The 22,711-nt window shown below is 46.3% G+C and overlaps 2 protein-coding genes across 6 annotated transcripts in view; one reads left to right on the top strand and one right to left on the bottom strand.

Moving 5' to 3' along the window:
• Window positions 1–22,711, top strand: part of LOC149352434 (uncharacterized) — a 180,654-nt gene that overhangs the window by 97,115 nt on the left and 60,828 nt on the right. The window lies entirely within an intron of this gene.
• LOC149352431 (tachykinin-like peptides receptor 99D) overlaps window positions 14,498–22,711 on the bottom strand; it is a 578,367-nt gene continuing 570,153 nt past the window's right edge. For all 4 annotated transcript variants that reach the window (XM_089581603.1, XM_089581602.1, XM_089581604.1 and 1 more), the window contains one exon: window positions 14,498–19,589. In XM_089581603.1, coding sequence (XP_089437729.1) covers window positions 19,340–19,589 — 250 coding nt within the window. In that variant the 3' untranslated portion in view covers window positions 14,498–19,339. The remainder of the gene's footprint in view (window positions 19,590–22,711) is intronic.

Raw genomic sequence — 22,711 nt, 5'->3', positions numbered from 1 at the left:
CGGATTCGATCGCTGTTTTTAAGGCTGTGGCTAAATGTACTTCAGACGGACCATCTCATGTTCAGCATTCCTGGACAAAAATTTTGTATATTGAAAAACTGTAAGGCACTCGTATAGAAATATTTAGGGTAAGGGTCCATTCTTCTGATATGTAGCAAAAACTTTCTTTTACAGTGTTTCCATCGTTTTCATCGAGCAGTTAAGACTGCCATAGAAAACCAATTGGGAACGCTTTTGACGATAGCAAGAACGTTAAAAGAAAAAAAAATGCAAGCCTGCCGACGGGGGATCTGGGACATAGTGATGGTCATAGTGAAATCTTACAATATATAAAAAAAACTGCGCTTATAAATTCTTTCCCGTATAAAAATGCTTTGGTCGAGGATGGATGGGTATGTACACTTTTTTTTTTCGCGTACGTCGGACCGATGAAGTGTTTTTCGAAGTCCTACGCATATCAGAATTATGCCGTAGGTTATCACGAGCACGACCGAAGTCAGGTGCAGCGGCATGCTTCCGTCCACTATTGACCGCAACAAAGCAAATTCAAGACGGCATGATTGGATAAGTATTGGTCGCTCGATGGTGTCGATTTACCAACTGGGTTTTTACTCTTGTATACCCACTGCCTGTAAGTGGACGGTTGGCTTTTTGGTGCGCGTACTTCGAGTGTGCCATCACTGTTTGTGCTGCTATACACATTACACGTCGTTGGGTTGCAGCTCGGGTGAAGTACAAAGTTAATCCTGGCTATTTCCATGCAAACATGACGCACATGCGATTTTCTGCCGAGCGCAAGAGTCTATTTTATGAACTTTGAGGCCTTCACTGAGGCAAGCCGTGTTCTCCAGTCGAAGCCGAGTGTGGGGACCATTCAGCTCGTGCTAACCTCGAATCCGTGGTGGTTTGAACTTAAAGTATACACAACCAATCACTAGCCATCCATTACGTATTAAACTCCTTGTACAAGAACTTTCGCAAGAAGACAAAGCTGCTGACAGGGAGCTTGCTAAGCCTTCCCCAAACAACGTTGCTGTTTACCCGGAAGCAGATCGTTCACGTTTCCGGCTTTCCGGTGGCTCCCCCGTGCTTTGCGGTGGAGCAGGTCTTCTCCTCGTCGGGCTCACCGGCCTGGCCATCGTCGCTGTGCCAGCGTATACGCATCAAATAGATTCGACCGGTCTTTTGCAATGTCTTTGAGGTAGAACCTAAAAAAATAAATAATGAGCGTCCTATATGCTTTGTTCGCAGGTAAAGAAGAGATAGCAAAACATTTCTTGGGGACCAGCACGTATTACGAAACGGTGTTCTGCACGATGTGATACGCCTAATTGTGCCAGGTACTACGGCGGCGCACAACTGCAGACGGTGCAAACGATAGTGATAACGGGCTTAAATTACGGATAGATCGAGGTGACAGAATACGAGACTTTACTAAGTGCGAAGCAAGCCCACCGAGCAAATGAATATCTCTGCTGGTGTACGTCGCGTCGCCTGCCGCCGTCGTTTGGGCGCAAGCTGGTGCGAGTGACAGCGGTGCTCGCAGCTCGCCGTGTCCAACCGGTCGTGAAGACGCCGACCTGTGCGATTTGTGAGAGTGTGGAGATGTAAGAATGGGCGAAATTCTCTTTACAGCTCCTCTATAAAGCCGTGAATGTAGCGTGTAGCTTCCGTTGCGGGGAGGGAAGAGCACATATAGCAAGCAGCGTGGCTGGCATTCGTCCGCCGTACCCCTAGTGAGAGTCGACTGATTACGACGCACATATCTTTTGACACTTTCTTTCTTCTTAAAGCAGGGCATATGACATGTACGAAGACACAAAATGACACGCACGGCGCTGGCCTTCAACCGCTAGGTAGTTGAAAGTTAGCGGCCTTTGTGTCTTCGTCCGTGTTCTTTGCGCTGTTTTACGAAAGCATGAACAACCAACCACCCCGCACCTTTTATGCCCTTTTAAAATACGAAATGTTGGGTGTGCCAGGAATAATATCGGGTGTGCCAGATGCTTGCAGCGGAGAGAAATAGCGAGAGAGACGCCTCTGAAACGAGGAGTTCTCACCAGTTTGCGCTTTGTGATTGCAAGAATAGTTTCCTTGTGGCCGTCGTGCTATCGCATAATGCGCCTAACTGTCGGAAGGACAGACAACTGCAATCTTAATACTCGCGCGACAACTTCCAAAGCTACTCTTTCATCACCCACGAAATCCTTGCGCTCATCAAGCAACAAAGCACGAAAACAGGCCAAAATAAGCAATACTGACCTTAATCATACGTGGATAACTCTACATGACGTGCAATTGATTCACGCGCTGTACCATCTGCATGCAGCTTCTTGTTGCTAGGGTCACAATGACGAAATTGCAAGGTACGTACCTTCGTCCTTTCCGTCAGAGCTTGACCTATTGTCGGCTTACAACAAGAACTAGAGCTTTATAAAAAAATACGAATAAATTAACTTCTCTGGAAGATTTTCGAAGCCCCAGTGGACTGAGAAATAATGACTGCATTCTAACTTTCTTTTATAACCAGGAAACACCAAAGGGCGGTATGTAACTTTTAATATTGGCATAATGAGAACAAGGTCTTGCCACTACTTTTCTGCTGCGGTTGGCTGGGCTGTAAGTAGGGAGTGGCGAACAGACTACACTTGCGCACGCATCCTCGACTAAAGCATATGCCCTTCGTTAGACTAAAGCGAGGCACACTAAGTCGTAGGCATGTAGTCTATACGCTGCAAGAAAGCGAGCCCCATGAGATGAAAATATGCTCATATTTGAAACAGTGCAAGGACGGCACACATAGAGGAGACTCCATGAGCGCTGTGGTGTCTCCAAATATGATCGGTAACCAACAAGCCCAAATCGCAACACTTATGAAAATGTGCGCCGAATGGTAACACTAAAGAGTCCAAGTTGTTAGTGGTTAATCGGCTCTGTTGTGATGATAGAAGTGAAAAATGAACACTGTGAAGAAAGAAAGAAAAAAACTGTCTGCGGTTTCATTGCCTGGATCCCGAGTATGTGCTGGGGTCCATCACCGCGTTTATGCTGTCGCTAATGGTGACTTTGGTGGCGTGAGGGCTAGCGCGATCCTGCGTGCCGTGCTGGAGAGGGTGGTAGGGGGGCCGGTTGAAACAGTGAAGTTATTCTGAATCTGAATCCGAAATAAAAATTGTAGTTCATGACATTAAAGGTGCACTGAAGAGGAATCTGAACTTGTCTTTTTGCCGCGGGAACTCGATCTACACGTTCCTAGCATTCTTAGAAACTGCGACTTATTGCCCTGTGTGGCCAATTTCCCTAATTAAATCGAATTAACGTCCGGCTCCCGCCCTTTTTTTTTAATTCTGCCTCGTACGGTGGGCGGAGTCGACCAACGCGTGGAGTGCCTTTCACCCAGTCCCGTGGCGGCTTGCCGCTCTGCCATCGGCGGAGTAATACGTAGTAGTCTGTAGTAGCAAATAGTCCGCGCGTATTTTTATTTCTGCGGGCTTATTTTGCGGCTATATTATCTGCGAATGAAACTATTTATTCATGGAAATCTAAAAAACAAAATAAAGCGAAAGCAAAGCCTCCACGGAGCTGGCTGAAAGGAACTTCACGCGTTGGTCGACTCCGCCCATCGTACGAGGCAGAATTCAAAAGAAAGGGCGGGAGCCGGAAGTTAATTCGATTTAATTAGGGAAATCGGCCATACAGGGCAATGAGTTGCAGTTTCTAAGAATGCTAGGAACGTGTAGATCGAGTTCCCGCTGCAAAAAGACAAGTTCAGAATCCTCTTCAGTGCACCTTTAACAAGGAGCGTCGAGCTGTTGTGGCAGCGAACGTTTTCATGCTCTATATTTTTGACCTCCAGCTGCCTCACAGTTCGCTTTGGCTTTCAACTAAAACGTCCAGAATGCAGCACAATTACAGCCGCTTGCTGTACGAAGCTGCGCTAAGAGATATTAACCGCCCATTGAACTCGTCTGAGCGCCTGTCGACCTGACGAACTGTAAAACTGTTTATCGGCAAACAGCGTATATGGTTCAGCAAGCCACCGACTCTTTATCGCCTCGGTACTCGCAGCCGCGCTCCCCGCCACATCTCAACCGACAATCACGAATGGTATACTAAAGACCAAATGATTGTGACGTTTGTTGATTTAGCTTTCTTCCCCAAAGCATACATGGTTTTCTCACCAAGATCGTGTCATATGAGAAGCTTGTTGACGGCCCGTGACTACATCAAACGGTGCGCATTCGCGGTGCACTTTCTTGAGCACTTGCGGTTTCGCGTTTCCTCAAAAGCCCACCGACTCGACTGGAGCACGGCTGGGATGCAAAACGACTGAGAAAAGAAACGCCGCTCAAAAGAGCTTCAAAAGAGCGGATCGCGCGCTTCGCGTTTCTAGACCCGCCGGGCTTATCGACTTCTGAGGAGTCTTGCATACCATACATGATATTTTTCTTTTCTTTTTTTGCGTGCAAGAAGTTTAGTCAGCCGCGACAGCTACCGTAAAAGAGAGAGTGCGCCATATACTTGATGAGAATTTTCTTTCCCTGGGTGCGGAGGGAAAATATGACCCGCCGTTGCGGAGAAAATAAAGGAAGACAAGGCTAGGAGGCAAATTCGACGCTGGCCGGGAGCCTTACTATAGAGGAATGTGCATTACCCGTCAGGTTTAGAGCTCGTCGTTACGGTAGCGGCGATATCAAGCTTTAACAGAAAGGACCCCTCGCCAGAGACATGAAATGGCTCTCTGCAAGCTACAGCGTTTTCGCTTCTGTCGGAAGGCCACGTGCATCGCGCGCCATCTTGAACATCACATTCCGGACGCGTGATGCCCTCCTTTTCGCCGTCTAAAAGTAGCCGGCCAGAGCAATCTGCCCAGGTCCGACCTTTCTGGCCTTTTTTTTTTATAGATGTAGTTTTTCAGTAATATTCTATCTCCCCGGGACCACAATGCACTACCTCTCCACGACACTATATGGTAAGGCAAATGACAGCACCACGCTTGCGCACGGTTTTATGGCCATTCTTGAGCATAGGGCCACTTTTCTTGACTTTATTACGTAGATAATTTAAGATCCAACACCCATGTTCATGCTTAAACAACAGCCCTTTCTCATTAAAAAAAAGAAATAAGAAGACTCTCGCAGTTTGTACTTTTTTTGTTTGCGGCAAATATGCGTTACTGGATCTGTGTACGTGTAAATATATAGATGGGATGGGAGCTTCGCGAACTGCGTAGCTCCCTGAGAACTGTGATTTGTCAGTCAAGATAAGTGCAGGTTTCACGAAGAGTTCTTCCTTCAGCAGAAGCCTGCGGAAGTGAAATTTTTTTTTGCACTCTACGTGTGCCTCCAGGATGGAAACTGAAAGGTGGAAGTTGGTGAAAACGATCTGTGAAATAAAGAACAGAACCACGCATGTTTCAACGCCACAAGGTTGAAGAAAAGGTCCGTTTATCACGAGACTCACACTACATTCAGCATGATACACAGCTCATTTTCACTCGTGGAAAGAAAGAAAGAACAAAGTTCACATGTTAAGTAACCGGGTACCACTCTGATGTGTAAAGAAATGCAGACGTACATGCGGCTGTCTTTGCTGGAGGTACTCACAGTATTAATTTGTAAATTATTCACTCCATTGAAGCATGGTTCGAGTCAACCGACTACCCGTGATTATATCATCCCGATTTAAGCGTCTAGTACTCAAATAAACTATGACAGCCCGAAGAATAATTAAAAACAAATATATAGTTCATTTAAGCAACAGAAATATGCCATGAATGTCACAGCGAAGACTGCCGCCAACTGCACCACAAATGTTTAAAGTTTATTGTTGTCATAACGGGGGAGACGGTGACATAGAGGTCGGATTCTTGTTTTTAAGCGAATACACTGACACATAGGTACTGTGACGCTGCAGAACGGAAAACAGTGAAAAGGGCACTGATGAACATTGCGGGGGGCTGCAGCGCTAAGAAGTGAGGCACCAGAAGCGCTTGTTGTGATTCTTCCAGTGCCTTACTTCTAGCGCTGCTGTTTGTTGTGGTTAGTGCTTTAATGACTTAACTGGCGATACAGAAAGAAGGACCTCGAGGGCCAGGGTGGAAAAAAAGACAGAGAGAGAGCAACGTGGAAGTGAGGATTTGTGGTCATTTCCAGAGCGACGATCTCACAGTATGCAGCACAGAATACAAAAAAGAGTGCTTGATAGGCTACGGCGAAAGCCTGCTGTCAAATGATTTATTTTACTCGTTTCCTTTCACAGGTGTCCCGATCAGGTGTCAATAACAATGCCTGGGTCATTTTTGTGGCCTCTTAAGGTCTGATTTCACTGCGAAACGAATGAAAGCATAAAAGGTGCACAAGCAATCTACAGACAGCGGGAAGAGGCCGCGGGAGATCCGCAGGCAGGGAAGGACTTGAGGAGCACCGTATTTCTGCCTTGGCAGAGCACGGGGTGAGTTGAAATTACAGAGACATAGCACAAACAGCACCACACCGTTAGCTGCGACTCTGGCATACCCTCAGCGATACAACGAACGCCGACAGAGTTTATACAAGCGCACCTGTTCCAAAAAGTGGGTGAAAATACACTGTCCTTTTCCTTCTTTGTTTTTTGTCTGTCTTCAACCTCTCCGATACATAATCGGCGGGTCGTATCCGGACACAATGAGCAAGCATTCTGTTCCACGTTATTTTTTTCTTTAAATAGTATTTATAGCATCGGTCGGGAGAACTGTGGACAACACTACATTTTGGTCTGTGAAGAAAAGAAAACACACTCACACATACGACGCCATGGGAAGGGTGACAGGAGCGCCGCACAACAGTGACCAGAATAAATAACGCGTCTTTAAATTTCTACACAGACACAACGGTAAATTGTATGTCACCCTGAACACGATGTACTCCCAACACATCCAAGTCACACACTGTAGATCGTGTCGGGCTTTTTTCAAATATATGTATATGTTTATATGTATATGAATACGTTACAGCACGGTGGCTTTCTTCAGGATGTCAGAAAACAGCACTCGCCTTCATAAAGAGAGCGTCAGGTAACGCAGTCTTACTTTTTTCGCGCGCCTTTTGCGTGGCCACTTTTCCTGAGGTCATTGAAGCGAGCATCCGCGCTGTTCGGCTTGTCACGGCTTGAGAGCACTTCTCGAGGGCTGTCCAAGGGCCCACTGCTTTGTCGCTGAGACATTCCCGGTACACAGACGACGACAATACGGTAACAAGCACAAGGATTGGTGCAGCCACGTGCATGCAGGGAATTCTAAACAAGCGGACAACGCGGTTCTGGTGCGACCGAACTATAGTCGCCTGCACTGTATCGCAACCTGACGAATACCAGCCCAAGGTACAGCCGCTGCCGCGATAGCGAAGTTTAACAAGACCCGAGTGCAACTCCACCAGCGTTGGCGAGGAAATGCGCTGCTGCTAAGTTGCCACGGCATATGCACACAAAGAAAAAAGGCGAGTTCAGAACTGCTCGCCTCAACAATCGCGGCAAGATTTCTGTACAGCACTTGTAACCGGGCCAGATGCTTTTTCCCCATACATGTTCAACAGAATTCAACGTCAAAGTGCACTGGCAGCCATTCAGCTAGTTAATAACAGTGCGTGGTGAAATTCTGCGCATCAGTGGTAATTGCAGCGCTCACAGAAAAGAACAACATAAAGGCGATAAATGTGGAATAAGTCGGCAACTGCGGAGTTGCCACGTAGCAGCGCACCGCTTCGCAGATTGTGGGCTGTAAACAAGTTGGACACAACGTTTTGAAGGGAATTCACTACATAAATCTTTTCCTAGCGTTCTTTTTAAAAAATAACCCGGTGGGAAGCATAATTTGATGAGGGCATAAAACTGCGATACACAACGGCATGTGACCTAAATACAGAGGGAGCAACGCACACGTGACACTTTTATAGCGTACGGCAAACAAGTCCGAAGAGCTGACGCAATTTGTAGATGGCTACGTTTCGGAGGAATAAATAAATGAAAGACACCTTTAAGCTAAAAGAATAACTAAGAGAAATAATGCGATGTTATAAGAGCGATCAGTTGAAACGCGCAGAACGGCCAGGAAGTAACCTGAATAAAGATGCATGTTATCACTCTAGCCCACTCTTATTTTTCTCGCAGCTATGTGAAAGCGCTCCTCGAAAGACTGGAAAATGATTACCGTGTATGCTCTCCAGAAACAGGATTACGAGGTCTCCAAAAAGCAAGCAATATGACTGTGTTGAGTTGAAACTTGAAAGGACAACCGTGAACCTACAGAAATAATGGTTCAAGATTACAGTTGTACATTAATGCTAAATATCATTCAGAGTCTAACGGCCCCGATTAGCGTCCCCAGTATGACCACCGTCGCTTATTAGGCGTCCGCTACGTTTGCTCTTTCATCAGCCTCGGTAACTTCCCAAGTCTACCCGAACTGAAAGGCGGCTATTATTTCTTTGATTTTCATTTAGAAAAAAAAAAAAATGGCCTCGCCTTTATTTCGCAGAAAAGTCATTGACATCGACAGACAATTGGCCGCCGCGGTGGCTCAGTGGTTATGGTGCTCGGCTGCTGACCCGAAAGAAGCGGGTTCGATCCCGGCCGCGGCGGTCGAATTTCTTTGGAGGAGAAATTCTAGAGGCCCGTGTACTGTGTGATGTCAGTGCACGTTAAAGAACCTCAGGTGGTCGAAATTTCCGGAGCCCTCCACTACGGCGTCTCTCATAGCCTTAGTCGCTTTGGGACGTTAAATCCCAGAAACCATAAAAACCAACCGACAGACAATTTATCACTTCCTGTATTTCTCATAAAGGGGTCATTAAATAAACTGTATGTAAGAAGAATACTTGTGTTTAACAGATAACTTGGCATTGGTCCTAGCTGAATACGTTGAGAGAGAGAGAGTGGTGAACACCATGGCATGAACAGTTTAATGAGTCTGGAAAAGAGAAAGGAAAAGAGAAATAGAAGAAAACGTCAACTCGAACAAGAACGCGGAGCTGCAGGAATGAAAAAATAAAGGCCTAGAATGATCTCAAATGCTTTATCCTCTTCAATCGTGTGGTAAAGGTAATGCGTTAGCTCGGATTTCAGGGCATGCACAAATTTTACGAGAAATCACTGTAGTTACAGCTAGGACAGCGCTTTTGGTTGCAGCGCAGTTTGCAACAACGGCCGATCGTAACGCTGCACCTGCAAACATTACGATATTTCATCACAACATCCATAAACGTGGGGATGTTATGATGTGCATTAGGAAAGAGAAATATGCAGAAGACATCTCGGCATCTCTGACTGCGCATCTCTGACAGAAAACAAGTTGCGATTTCGCATGCTGGTATCAAGGGCTAAACGAGCTACGCATTAAAGTAAGCGCTGTTGCATTTTCGTGCCGGAACAGCGCATGAAGCATATTTCAAACCATGGCTGTGCGATATGTTTGCTGCGAAAGCTTCCCCAACGTAAGTTAAACGTGAATGCATGTTGAGTCCTGGAAATCAAATAAAACACATTCAGAATATATAGATATATAGATTGATCCGTAACTCGAAATCACGCCGTTCGGAAAAGCTTCGATCAGTTGTCTACGTTGTACCTGGGGCTTAATTCTCATTTGCGGAACTTGACGGATATACACAACTGGAGAAAGGTAATTTAGAAGAACTTCTTGCTGGTCGAGTTGGTGCATGGATATTGTTAGCAACGAGTGGCGCATACATAAAGGACGGACACAGGACAGACGATGGAGACGGAAAGAGCAAAACACGAAAAACGGAAACGCGCTCTTTCTTCCTTCATCGTCTTTTCCTGTGTTCGTCCTTTATGTATGCGCAACTCGTTCTGAACAACTGGGAGACATTGCAGCAACAGGCACTACACATTCATTGACGCTTGTGCGTCTTTTGTGCTCGTCTTGGCCACAGTCTAAGCATTAGAGCAGGTACCATGCCTGCATTAGTAGCTCAGGCCTGGCGAAGAGAGAACAGTCGCGCCGGTTGCGGTTCGAACAACTGCTGCTGACAACAAAAAAAGTAGCTCTACACGGAGATTAGAACTACTGCTGCTAAGATCCGTTACCAGCTCAGTAAGTCCACGGACTGTGACAAAATAATAGGGGCAGCCACGGAGTGGAGAAACGCACAAAAATAACTCCAAGGTGGCAAGAGATCTTTGCGGTCGTTGCATGGACGCCGTACGACCGAACGCTGCCTTCTGGGACGCAAAATAAGGTTGTTTCACATCCGGTCTATCATTTGCACGCGCCAACGTCGAGCGACTGAAAGAATAAAATTGTTCTCGGGGTAACACCTTAAAACGGAGCGACAGAATTGTAAGGGTGCTTTCGTGATTTACTACCATAAACACGCGGGAACTGAGGACCCCAAAAGCTGTGCGCTACACACATACATATAATTTTTGCTGGGCATACGCCATATTTACATGAGGATAGGAACAGGACATACACTGCTGGCTTGCTCAAACAAGTTAGTCTAGAGTCGGTTCTGATGCTAGAACCTTGATCTGTACCTGGCGAAGGAGTAGGCGAGCTCTCAATGTTTCGCATGGTTACCTTTTGCTTAGCGGTAAGTGTGCAGTTTATGCCGGAATTCCCCACAAAAGATATGCAAATAAAGGCAATCTTACTGTTTCCAGAGCTTTAGACTATCCAGTCTGAGCAAGCGGACTCCGCAGGTCGAAGAAGTTAAGCCTGGCTTTAAATTATGTATTAAACGCTTGGCTTTTAGTTTTGACCTCGTTTGTCGGTCGCTCAAAACTGCCTGCCTTTGTTGTACTGTATTCAAGGTGCCTCTTTCAAGTATGCAGCGAAATTTCTACGCAGAAGTTGCACCGCTTTGTCGCGTCAAATGTATGACGTAACCTGCAGGGCATGAAAGGAGAGGGCCTATGATAGTCGCCAAAGGTATCTAGATGTCACCATACCTTTGGCAAAGACGCGCATGTGACTAAATAAAGAGTAGTGTATTTTCTAAAGCTTCGCCTCTTAGATAATGGTGAGAAGGAAGGTGTTGCAGATAGTATATAAAAATAACACCGGTCTATAACACTACCTAGCTAAGTGGTCATACGGTTACTTGTTCGCGTACGGCAGTTTATATTTGTTAAAAAAATGTACGAGCATTCATTGTTCTACGAAAGCAGTAACTTGCTGTGCGCTTGGCTTTGGCATTTATTGAATTCGTCATTGGCTAATCAATGTGCGCTCGCCGTCCATTTGTTCTGGCTTGCTCTCGAAACTGCCTTGCATGTACGCCCTTCGCTCTTTCGAAACCTCGTGGCTTGTTATAATTTTGTTAGGAGAGTTCATTAAAGCAAAAAAAACTTTGTTCAAAGTACACGCATTCCTGTTCATCTCATTACACTTTTGCAGCATGTCCATCGCAACCATTCGCTGCACGGAAACACAGTAGAATGAAATAAGGAATAAGTGCACACGAATTGTCTTTGGCAGCTGCTCGTTCCAGCGTAATGCTGCATGCAGAAAAGTGTTCAGTGCCCAAGGTGTTCGCTCTTTTTTATATTTGAGAAGAATTTTTGCGAACATTTCTCATGAGGTTTTACACACTGAAGTGAGAATTTCCTCTAAGCTGTAGGTGTTCACCATTGTACATTGTGTATGCTTTCTAGTTGGTTGTGAAATGCAATCTGGCATCATCTTACGGAATAAACACCATCGACCGCTCCGGCCCATCAACCTGCTGCAGAGCTTGCGTTGCCATCGATAGCTTATATATACGCATTCCATAAGCATCTGAAAGAAGCCACCGTTACTAGCTTCACCACTTCACCTTCGGCCATTTTGTTTTTGTTTAATATTAAGGTTCCAATAACTACTTATTGCGAGTGCGCAACACTAGCGTCCTTATTCTGGCGACTTATGCATCGTTTAATAGGAGTCCCCATTTCCGCAGCTTGCATCCGCTACGCGTGCACTGCTGAAATGTTCCTTGTTCACTTCGGCAGATCAATGAAATTAGCTGCAGACTGCAAGCGGCCGAAATACACTTGTATTCTTAAAGTATGGAAGGACGTGCAAGGATATAGAAAATGTGAAATTCAGAAATTATCCACGCAGAAAACAGGGTGTGTTGATAATATGCGCGCATAAAGTATACGGGCTCAAACATAGCTTTCTAAGGTAAAAGACATAATCTAGGTTGAGACCAGTAGAAGTGTGGCTTCCGTCTGCACCTCTATAGCATTGCAGGCTCTGTAAAATAACAGTAGCAAGCAAGCCTTCGCACTAGGATGTTTCGCTTGAGCTGAAAATCGGAATTTGTGTTCAAAAGCCAGCAAATGCAGTAATCGCCGACACTATGCTTTCCCGAGGCAAGGACTCTTCGACAACGCTTCCGGCTCTGTGGTTACCAGTTTCTTGGCTCTTATATATTCGGCATGTTAGCGAATGCTTTGGTTGGTTACCTGCTCGTACCTACATCAACACACAAAACTCGCACAAAAGAGAAGTTCCTTATGCCGAAAGGCTGAGGTAAAAAATGGAGTGAGTGGCTTGACTGGCGCTGATACAATCTCTCCAGCAAGCCAGATGACAAAGCTCTCCTTATCTAGTACCAAATCTTCGCAGGGCCAAAGAAACGTAACTTTCAAAATTCTAACACCCATATGATTTTCCCCAAAACAAAGAGTAAAAAAAAGTAGACTACACAGTAGCCATTATTGAAAGACACGCACACGCAGGACAGCACGCGCAAAAAAAACAAAACAATGCAGGCAAGTGAAACGGCGATCAATGTGAAAAGAACAATGAAGTTTTCCTGGTCAGACAAACCTTTGCAATTTTTCCTCATTGCACCTATGAAACTCAGCATTAAGCATCTGCGCTTGTCACTCCTTGAAGACCACGGTGTTTGGCTCGGTGAGCCAGCATTTCTTTAAAGTTCAGTCGGTGTTACTTTCGGCTTCACCACCACGCGCAGACGGCGCTTATTGTTGTTTACCCCTGTAAACACGGCGTTTGAGTATTGCGCTGCGTCTTCATATGTCGTGTTTTAGCCGCCACCCGATCACTTCGCACGAGTGATACCTCCGTTGGAAAAGGAGAGACGTTATATGTTTTCGAATTTATTTACGTTTTCATAGCGGCAAGGATATCGACGAAGAAATACCGCAATGAACCATTTCTTCCGATATGCGCTCCCTCATGAGATATATAATCGTCCGAGTAGAACGTAATAGCTCCCATTTTTTGTATCGTTGAAGCTGCGAGCTTCCTAACAAATATCCTGAATTGATCTGGAATGTGGACAGTATTGAATTACAACGGCAAGAAACGTCAGCGAAACGCATCGGTGAGCTTGAGTAAACAAAGCGGTTTTTGGAGGCCTGCCCATTCATCATGAAGAAAAACGATTAACAAGAAATAGCACACGCAGAATTCGAGTTTAGCCTCAAATCTTCGAAACACGTAATTTTCTAAACTTTTTTTTTTTCGCGTCTTCGAAACTTTTCTTTGTGCGGGTTCTTCTGCAAAGAGAAAATTGAGAGATGGGCCATTAGGCGGATGCTCAAGAAATGCAGTAAAGACTGAGAGATAACACTCTTACAGAAAATAAAGATAAGCAGCATACATAATTTGTCCGATGTTATCCTATTGCGAGTATACAGCCGGTACGAGTGAGAGCGTGCGTGTGATAGGAAAGGAGGCAAGGCGGCCGTACGCATTCGCTCGATGCCACATTCCTGCGCCGACCTAAGAAAACAAAAAGTAAATTATTTCCTTGTTGGGAATAATTATTTTGGTTGGCCCACAAACGCTCATATAGTTAATAGTGCGCAGTTTTCAAAACCATGAAACGCTTAACATCAGTGCTGCTGATTGAAAGCAACGACAAAAGTAGTAAAGAAGCCGATGCCAAGGAAAAAAAGATAAACGCCTAGACAGTCTTGCCTGCTATTCGGCAACGGGACGCCTGCATGGGCTAGTGCTTTGCTTATTTGGTGCCGATTCTGCAGATGCTGGCTCCGAAGTCGCTTGTACGTTGACGCATGTACAGGGCCCATCACTCACATCAGAGCCGATGCGGTGGCTCAGTGGTTATCGTGCTTGGTTGCTGATCCAAAAGACGCGGGTTCGATCCCGGCCGCAGCGGCCGCATTTCGATGAAAGCGAAATGCTTTGTGCTATGCGACGTCAGTGCACGCTGAAGAACCCCGGTGGTCGAAATTATACGGAGTCCTCCACTACGGCATCTCTCATAGCCTGCGTCGGTTTAGGACGTTCAAATATTCAAGCCGAGCGTTGTACTAGCAACGTCTAGCCGAAGTGGTAAAGTCTTGACCGCCTATCGGTCGTCTCATACTTCGTCGTTTGCAAGTTGCGGACACAGTCTCTGAACAGCAGGCGGTACCGCTAGTGGTTCTGAGTTCAATTTAAGCGTCATGTTTTAACAAAACTAGCAAGCCACGCATCTTTAGTGTACCTTGGTCTTCAGTGAAAATACTGTAGAGCACGGTCGGCACAACAGGTTTATTGTCGCTAGAAGTCCTGCTCAAGATAACATGGATAGCTAAGAAATTAAAACTGCCTTGGAACAATAGATATAAGTGCTGCACATGAATGACCAGTATAATCAGGATAGTAAAATACAGTGCTGTGAATATTAAAAACGGCTAGCATGAATTCTAGTTTTATAAGCTCTGGTTTGCACGGCACAACACGAAATTAAAACCAGATGCTGCAAAACATATTTATTACTGTCCGTTAAGAACTGATCCACCCAGTATCAAATCCTCAGGAGAGCTGCAACAAGAGGCGTTTCTGCTTCGACTTAACCGCCTGCACGATACTTGCACCGCGGTAGCGCGAACGCGAAGCAGCAGCGACGGGCGTGATAAATGTACACAAATACTAGTATTTTCTAGCAATTAGTTTGTCTGCACTAATCTCCGAAACGCTGCTTGGATTGTTTCCAGCGTAATCCTTAGCTCTCATCGTTTCAGAATCCTCCGGTTTGAAGTGAATGAGTTGGGGTTATTGGGGGCAAGTAATGAAGTGAACGATGTTCCCATTAAATTTATCATAGTATTCAAGGTTACAATAATAAAGACATAATAATTTCTTGCCTTTAACTCGGCCCGCGTAGAACAGGTGCACAGGCGTAGAGAGCAGTAAAAGGAGCACTGCACCTGTGCCTGAACTGTATACCATGGCACCTCAGCGCCGTCTAGTCGGTGTCGGGAGTAAAAATACACGAATGCGCCTACGCGTCCCAAACTACCGATGACGCTGTCAGCAATGTGCATGCCTTCATTTCACCTACTAGGTGATGGGCCACTTTTTCGAAAGGCAAAGTAGTTGCCATTGCTTAGCCCACCCTGGCTGTGCTATATACTTAATACTGCGTTTGTACAATTCACGTGGGTCAGTTGTTCTTGTGGCCCCTAATGGCATATTCCAGTCGGAGATCCGGAGCAAATTTTCTTGCTCCGCGAAGCCGAAGAGCGTGTTCCAATGGGCGATTTGGTTTGAGATCATGAGTTCTGACTGGACCGCGACGGCATGGTCCCTGTCTTGCTCCTTCGCGGATTCGTAGAGCTGCTCCGTATCGCCGATTAGAACCCGCCATAAGATTAACAAATGACGCCCTTGCTATTCAGCGTCCGCGTAACGCTTGGCGTGCTGCTGATGCCGTTGGGTTCGTTTAATGCCGTTGAACTAGTCTCGGGTCTTGTCGTCTGAGGGAAAGGTGGAAGGACAAAGTGCGAAATGAATGGTATATCGAACTAGAAATATCCCCCTTTTGAGCTTTTATTTTTGCACAATCTTTCCCTTTCATTCGTTATTCCCTCAGCCAATCGTCTCTCTCCAAAGATGGGCACGTGTTGGCACTATGAGAACTTTCCATAACTTCCGCTTTGTTTTGTTTTTTCCTTGGCCAGGGGGTTGAGGTCATGGAAACTCCGTCAGGTGAGCCTCATTTTGGAAATGGAGCCTCGCTGGTGGCTGCAAATGCGCAACTTCAGTGTGAGAAGATTCATGAATGGAAGACAAACAATGAGAAGGACGGACTGCGGAAATAAAAAAAGAAAAGCAACCCGATCTAGTATGCATTTCGCGTTCTTGCTTCACCTACATCTTAAACAGCTGCATTACGCAATAAAAAAAGAATTCATTGTCATTAAAAATAACTTTAAGCTGCAGTGGCTTGGCAAGTGTTTCGCAAACGCCAAATGACAAGCGAGTCAGTGCTGAACGCACGTGCACGAGGCTCACACAAAACGGCGCTCAAGGGCGACTGGGCGGACGCAATTTACGCGCCGTGCTGCGTATTTCCCTCCGCCCCACTAGACGGCGCTGGCAAGGAGATCGGCTGCAGCTCCCGGGCTTCGTATACTTCTGTCCGTGCTTGAACATAGGATTGGGGAAAATCATTCGCAAAAAGCCGCCGTGCTGGTTAAGCTTCCGTCTCTCCTTGTAGGACCATCCACACCATTTCGGCTTGGTGAAACCTATCAAAACTCCCATGCCTTTGGTTTTGTCCGTGAAGCAAATAAATGTTACTCCAAACATGTGACGATAGCGTACAGCAAATAGGCTTCATGAACTGATGGAGTTATGCCCTTGGACGTGAAGAGAAATGATGGAAGCAAAAAAAAGATTTCGACCAATATAACTATCAAGTTCTTACATGTTGTTACATATTGGCACAGCAAAATCGACACTAAGTTTACCGCAGAAACGAAGCATTTTGATGACAGAGTGGTTTGAAACTTACTCCACCCAAGAAATTTGTGCTGCAAATGTCTCCCCGAAGCGCGATATAAGCATCGTTTTTTTTTTCTGATGCAAAGCGGACAAGGCGCTGCATTTATAGTGGCAACTGTCAGTATACCGGGCTAACAAACCAAAAATCCATCATTCCTTCAAATTTTTGTAATTTCTTACAATGTCACCTTCGGCTTCAATAAAAATATTGCATCAGTACAGCCAAAGAAAAACTGCAGTGTATGAGTTGCCGCTAGTGCTGCTGAAATAACCAAATAAACAATGCAAAAAAGGCTTACGGTCATGCTAACCCCATTTTAAAAGAAGAAAATGCGATAGCATTTAGGTTGCCTGCTGTGGTGTCTACAACGAAGTGGGCAGATTGTGATGACGTCACTAGTTCACATTGACCTCTCTCTACCAATCGGGGCATTTCGTGGGAAATTTTAATTTCGCGGTGCTCTCTGACTGTCCAATCGGAGTTACGTGACCCTGGTGACGTCATCAGGGAATTGACCAATCAAAGAATTTCGTTACAGAGAAGCCGGTAATTTTTTTGTTAGGCGACAGCGTAAATGCTATCGCACTAAACAAAGATACAGTGGACGCAGAGATTGTGGAATACGTAGAGCAATGTAAAAATTCCAAAAGCATGAGGGGCAGCAATGCAGTCATATTGTCGACGTTATCGCAGAGTCATCCTGCGGAACAGAAATGCACTGTCAGCAGTAGTATCACCATGAAGACACTTACCTCTACACAGGGAGCTGCTACCAAAGAACACTAGTAAACACTTAACATGCACATACAGTAATTGTGACGAGGATAACACGCAGCAAAATAGGACACAGGAATGAAGTATAAAGCACCAGGGTGGTAACAGCACAAAACATCGCATATCTCAATATACGAGGACATATGAGTTACGAGCGTCCCCTGTTTCAGAGAAATGCATACGCTGTACTTCTCATAACATCGCAGATACATCCCATAGAGTGCAACAAGAGCAGTAATACAGACGCCAGATATGTTCTCGACTTGCAGTCGCTGGCCAACAAAAGCATCTGAGCTGCGACCTACAAGCCGGTACCAAAATTTCATCCAAGATCTTAGTACAAGTGCTGCACAATTCTAATCGTTATAGCTGGCAAGCCGAGAAACGCAACAACTTCGCAAACACAAATGCGTGCCTGATACACGTGGGAGCTGTATCTTTTGCGGTGGCTCAGTTTGATGTCCTCATGGATACTGCTGTGTTCCAAGTGCTCACAAGAAAATTTTCTAGAAATTAGATTAAAATCTGAGCAGTAAATTAACGTGTTAACATCTTGATATGTAGTTCGAGTGCCTTCGCACTGAAGACAATGCGTCGAACGCTGCTCCTTGAAAACAGGCGAGAACAGATGAGATGTCCTTTGACAAGACGACGACATCTCTGCCTTTATGTTAAAAAATCTTACTCCTTAAAGCGCGTTTTTTTTTTCTTGAAGAGCCACCTTGATTATAAGAAGTAGCGTAGCGTAGCTTGTTAATCAAGCGTGTAACGGCACCCCCCGCCTCGGTACGTGAACATATCCCGTCATTTAATTATCTCACCGTGCACACAGAACATCAAGAAACTGAAATAACGCTGTGACATCGCTACCTTAGAATAAGTTGCTGCGGCCCACCAAAAGAAGTAAGAACAACACCCTTATTTCAGAGTCTGTTTAATACACGTGGCCCACGTCGCATGAAATTTGGTCATTAAGTGAATATGAGGGACAAACTTTTTAACATCACGGCAAACGGCTAGCGCGACTGTGTTACACCGCGTCTATGAGTTACACACAACAATGAAAAGGAGAGTTCACACAGCGACACCATTAGCACAACAGCCGAGCCGACACACCACCACGACAGCTCCTCATGCTCGTGTCCGTGCCTTGTCCAAAATCACCGCAACTCCCGTGCCCTCTGCAAATGGAGGCAGTCGAGGTGCGCAGTACAGAGAGCGGCCGGTGTTGTTCATGCAGCGAAACTGTGGCCTGCCTTCACCACGGTCCTACCATCTGAGTCAGTGGGATAAACTTCGTCAGCAGGCGTCAGTGGCAGGGAACAGGAGGCCGAGACCGCGCGAAGAAATTAGAGTGAGGAACAAAACCAAAGGGTTCGATAACATTACTTTGACCTGCTCTTGGTGTTACTTTTCTACCAGGAGGCCTACCCTAGACAGCGTTTTCCATCTCTGGGAAGACGAGATGCGGAAAAGCTTCAGGGTCCTTTCTTTTTTTTCCCACGTCCTTGTTACTGTCATCTACTTCATCGAACCCAGCTTTACAGATTCCCGCAGTCGGTCGGTTTCGGCCGCTCCTGTACTCTCGGACGCGCCGCGAAACAGTCATGTGGGAATAAAGTATTCAAGCAGGTCGACGAAACCAACGTTTAAATAGAGGACAATCGGGCCCGCGTCGAGCTGACAAGCCCAAATGATCGGCGGCTCCCTCAGCTCCGCGCCGCGGACACAGCGGCGGCGGCCTCCGCCGCTCAGATGGCGTGCGCCGTCGCGTGCGGGCCGAACCGGGCCGACCGGGCCGGCGGCAGCGTTCGTCACACGTCCGAGCCGACGCCCCTGAACTTGGCGGCCGATCCCGGCCCAGCGGTCAGGTTTCCTGCGCTCATGGTCTCGGTGAGCGTATGCAGCGGGACGGCCGTGGCAGTCCCGTTGAACGTGACCCGAGTGTCGGCGTACGGCTCCGAGCACGAGTAGCGCGTGGCCGCCATGTGCTGACGCAGCTGCGCGGTCTCTCTGTCGCTGAACGCCAGGCAGCAGAAGACGCGTTTGAAGCCCTCGCGGAACCTGCGTGCGGCGCTGAGTCAGTGGGCGCCCATCCCGACGGCGACTCTCTCGTGCACGTGAGGCGCCTTCCAGAGCCCCTTTCCCGTTACCTGATAGTCACTACTTTTGTTACTGGTTCCCCGCAGAAACTAAACTGCGGCACTTAGCACGCGCAGCCTCCGAAGACAATACGGTAGGCACGCTTGGCTGCCTTAACCGAATATATTACTGGCAAGCAGGAAGGTATGTGAAAGCATTCTGCAATGGGGGCGTGGTGATACGGGGCTTGCTGCACGCTCTTGCAGTCCTCTCGTGTCGTTATTTTTTTTTTGTTACTGCATGAAACATTTCATCTCGTATATAACAAAGCATACGCGGCATACGATCACGGTCGAAGTGAACAAGCCACGTGTTGTAACGGGTAGCGAGAAAGTGGTCGACACGAGGTGCTATAGATGAGCTCTGTACAAGCCCAAAGTACGCAATGCACAATTAGTAGACTTTGTAGTTTGCTGTATGACGTGTGTGCGCGCTGTTCTTCCATGTATTAGCAGATAGGAGGTCAGCGAAGTTGAGCTGTAGCTGGGCTGTAAAACCCTAGCTTCGTTTTCATAGGCGCCTGACGCGAGGTCTATTAGGAAAGCATCCGGTCTTCTTTTTATTTAAAGCTTGAAACTGAAGAAGCCAAACTTTATTCCCCGTCAGTGCGGTTCCCTTTGGAGTTCAAATAAACTATCCAACTTCGCGGCCTTCTCTCTACTCAGTGCATGAATCCTCTTTGGGGATGACTGCTATTTTGCTTTGTTTTATATCTTTCTGTTGGTCTGAAGTATCTTGCCGTATCTTGCCTTTTAAGTGTAATTTAAGCGTTCGGAATAGACAGAAGTTCAATAGAGGTATTTCTAAGCATAACAGACGGGCAGGCTTGGATGCTGGCGCACTTTAAAAAAATAAAGTAAAAAATCCGCACTGACGCGTGATGAATGGGTCGGCTCATTCGTGTAGCGGAGCTAGAAGTCACAGAATCTCTAGAATTCCGATTTTATTCCTTTCTGCCTTAATCTTGAAGTGGCGAAGAACTGTAGCGTCGTACAGCCTTTGTCAAAATATGCAGACCACCAGATTTCTATCTAAGGTGTGCACTGGGGCTCTTATAGCGCCCGTAGAGGGCCCGAGGTTAGGAGGGGTGAAGACGAGACTTCCCTTACATCCTACAGACATTTGGGATACTGGCGATGTGAAACAAGCCACATTGCATGAACCAAAAGCAAACCCGGTGGGCTGCATATTTTTGACAAACGGTGTGGATCTTGTTCACTGGCTGTCGTGCAGAATAGTAGTCATAGTGCATTACGCCATCGCGACCGAATGAAAGTGTCAACATGATCTTACAATTGCTGGAACTTTGCGGCCACGTCCCACTGACACCGTCGGGATTTCCATGGCTGGTCTGCCGTTTTGTGTCTTGACTGTAATCCTTGACCTATGTTTTAACTCCTATTATGATCTTTTTGGAAGCGTTTTTTAATTCTTTCATCATAGATCAAATATCTGAGCTTTGTAATGCCATATTAATGCAGCGGTGTAAAATAAGTAATACTCACCGCAATTTCCGGCAACTTTCTCTTACCTAAAACTGACCTAAGACAAAATACACGCGAGATATACGAAATCGCTATGAAAGGTGCATTCCCCACATGCATACTAACTATGGGCGCCAAATGCTCGGGCATTATTTGCCACCGTACTAAATCACCTGCCCCGCCGGTAACGAAAGAGGAAGTTAGAAAGCCTTAGGAGCAAGCAGCTGGTGAGGATCAGGTAACAGCAGATTTGCTGAAGGATAGACGGGAGATTATACTAGAAAAACTAGCCACCCTCTATACGCAATGACTTGTGACCTCGAGCGTACCAGAAGCTTGGAAAAACGCGAACATTATCTTAATTCATGAGAACGGAGACGTAGCAAGCGTAGCATGGGGCGGCAGAAAGTTAGGTGGGTGGATGAGATTAAGAAGTTCGCGGGGAATAGGGTGACCGTAACTGGCAAAAGGCAGGGTTAACTGGAGAGACATGAGAGAGGTCTTTGCCCTGCAGCGGGCGTAGTCAGGCTGATGATGATGATGGTAGATCACGTGTGTTAGTCTCAAACTTTCTCATACATTTCAGTACGCATTTTAGAATTGATGTTTTTCAGTCTGCTGTGTCTCGCTTATCTTTTTCACACGCAATTGCTATGTTTACGCTGTTGTAAATCCACGACTATGCAACAGTTTTACAAATCTTTCGCGGCGGTGCAGGCACGCATCCCAGCTCCACTCTGAGGTTCTTGCCTATGACCACAATACCTGGGTCATGTGATTAAAGATATGATTTTATGTAAACCTGGCTAAATATCCCAAGCTTCCAGCAAGTCCTGTCCAACCTGAGCTCGCAATTCTTTGAGCGACAGATATGGCCACCGTGCGTCTCATTGCCGAACCGTATGTGGCAGTTTCCCGTGCTCAGAAAATAATGCTGCACAAAGGGCAAGACAGGGGACGACAACAACTCTGGTATCGTCTCCCGCCTTAAATCTTCTGTGTCGCTTTGTCGATGTTTTACTTCCGACAGAACTAGCACAACGGTACACCTTGTGGTACCCTGTAGAATACAGGACATTCTTTTCCAGCTCGTTGTCTATGAATTGGCGATTTTTATCGATTGTGACCCTCACTTGTTCCTTCTTCGTGCGTTTCAGCAGTGGAAAACCATCTACTCCAAGCATGACTCATCATCAGAACAGCCACTCCGGAACCAATAGTTGCTGAGTATAATTGATTTTTTTCTCTGTTGGACTTCCCTTCGAACGTTTCATGAATTTTTCAGCCGTTTTAGAGGAGGAACGTTCCAACCGGAAGGAAAGTTTTACGCAAACGCGCTGATCAAGTTGCTCCGCTGTTAAGAATGCCGCGTCAACACCGCACGCTATCTCATTCAATGGCGGATTCGTTATTGAGCGTGTAGACAAAAAGGACAGCAGTGACTCATAAATACGCAGTAGTGTGCCGTGTAGAAAACGGTAAAATGTGATGGAAAAGGAGGTCGGGCTGCAGGCTTCGGGAGTGCTAAATTTGGTCGGATACTTTTCAGTCGATCTTCGT

The sequence above is a fragment of the Amblyomma mixtum genome, chromosome 3 (assembly GCF_055824585.1).
Source record: "Amblyomma mixtum isolate Tamu chromosome 3, ASM5582458v1, whole genome shotgun sequence".
NCBI lineage: Eukaryota > Metazoa > Arthropoda > Arachnida > Ixodida > Ixodidae > Amblyomma > Amblyomma mixtum.
This window is presented reverse-complemented; position numbering and strand designations above follow the sequence as displayed.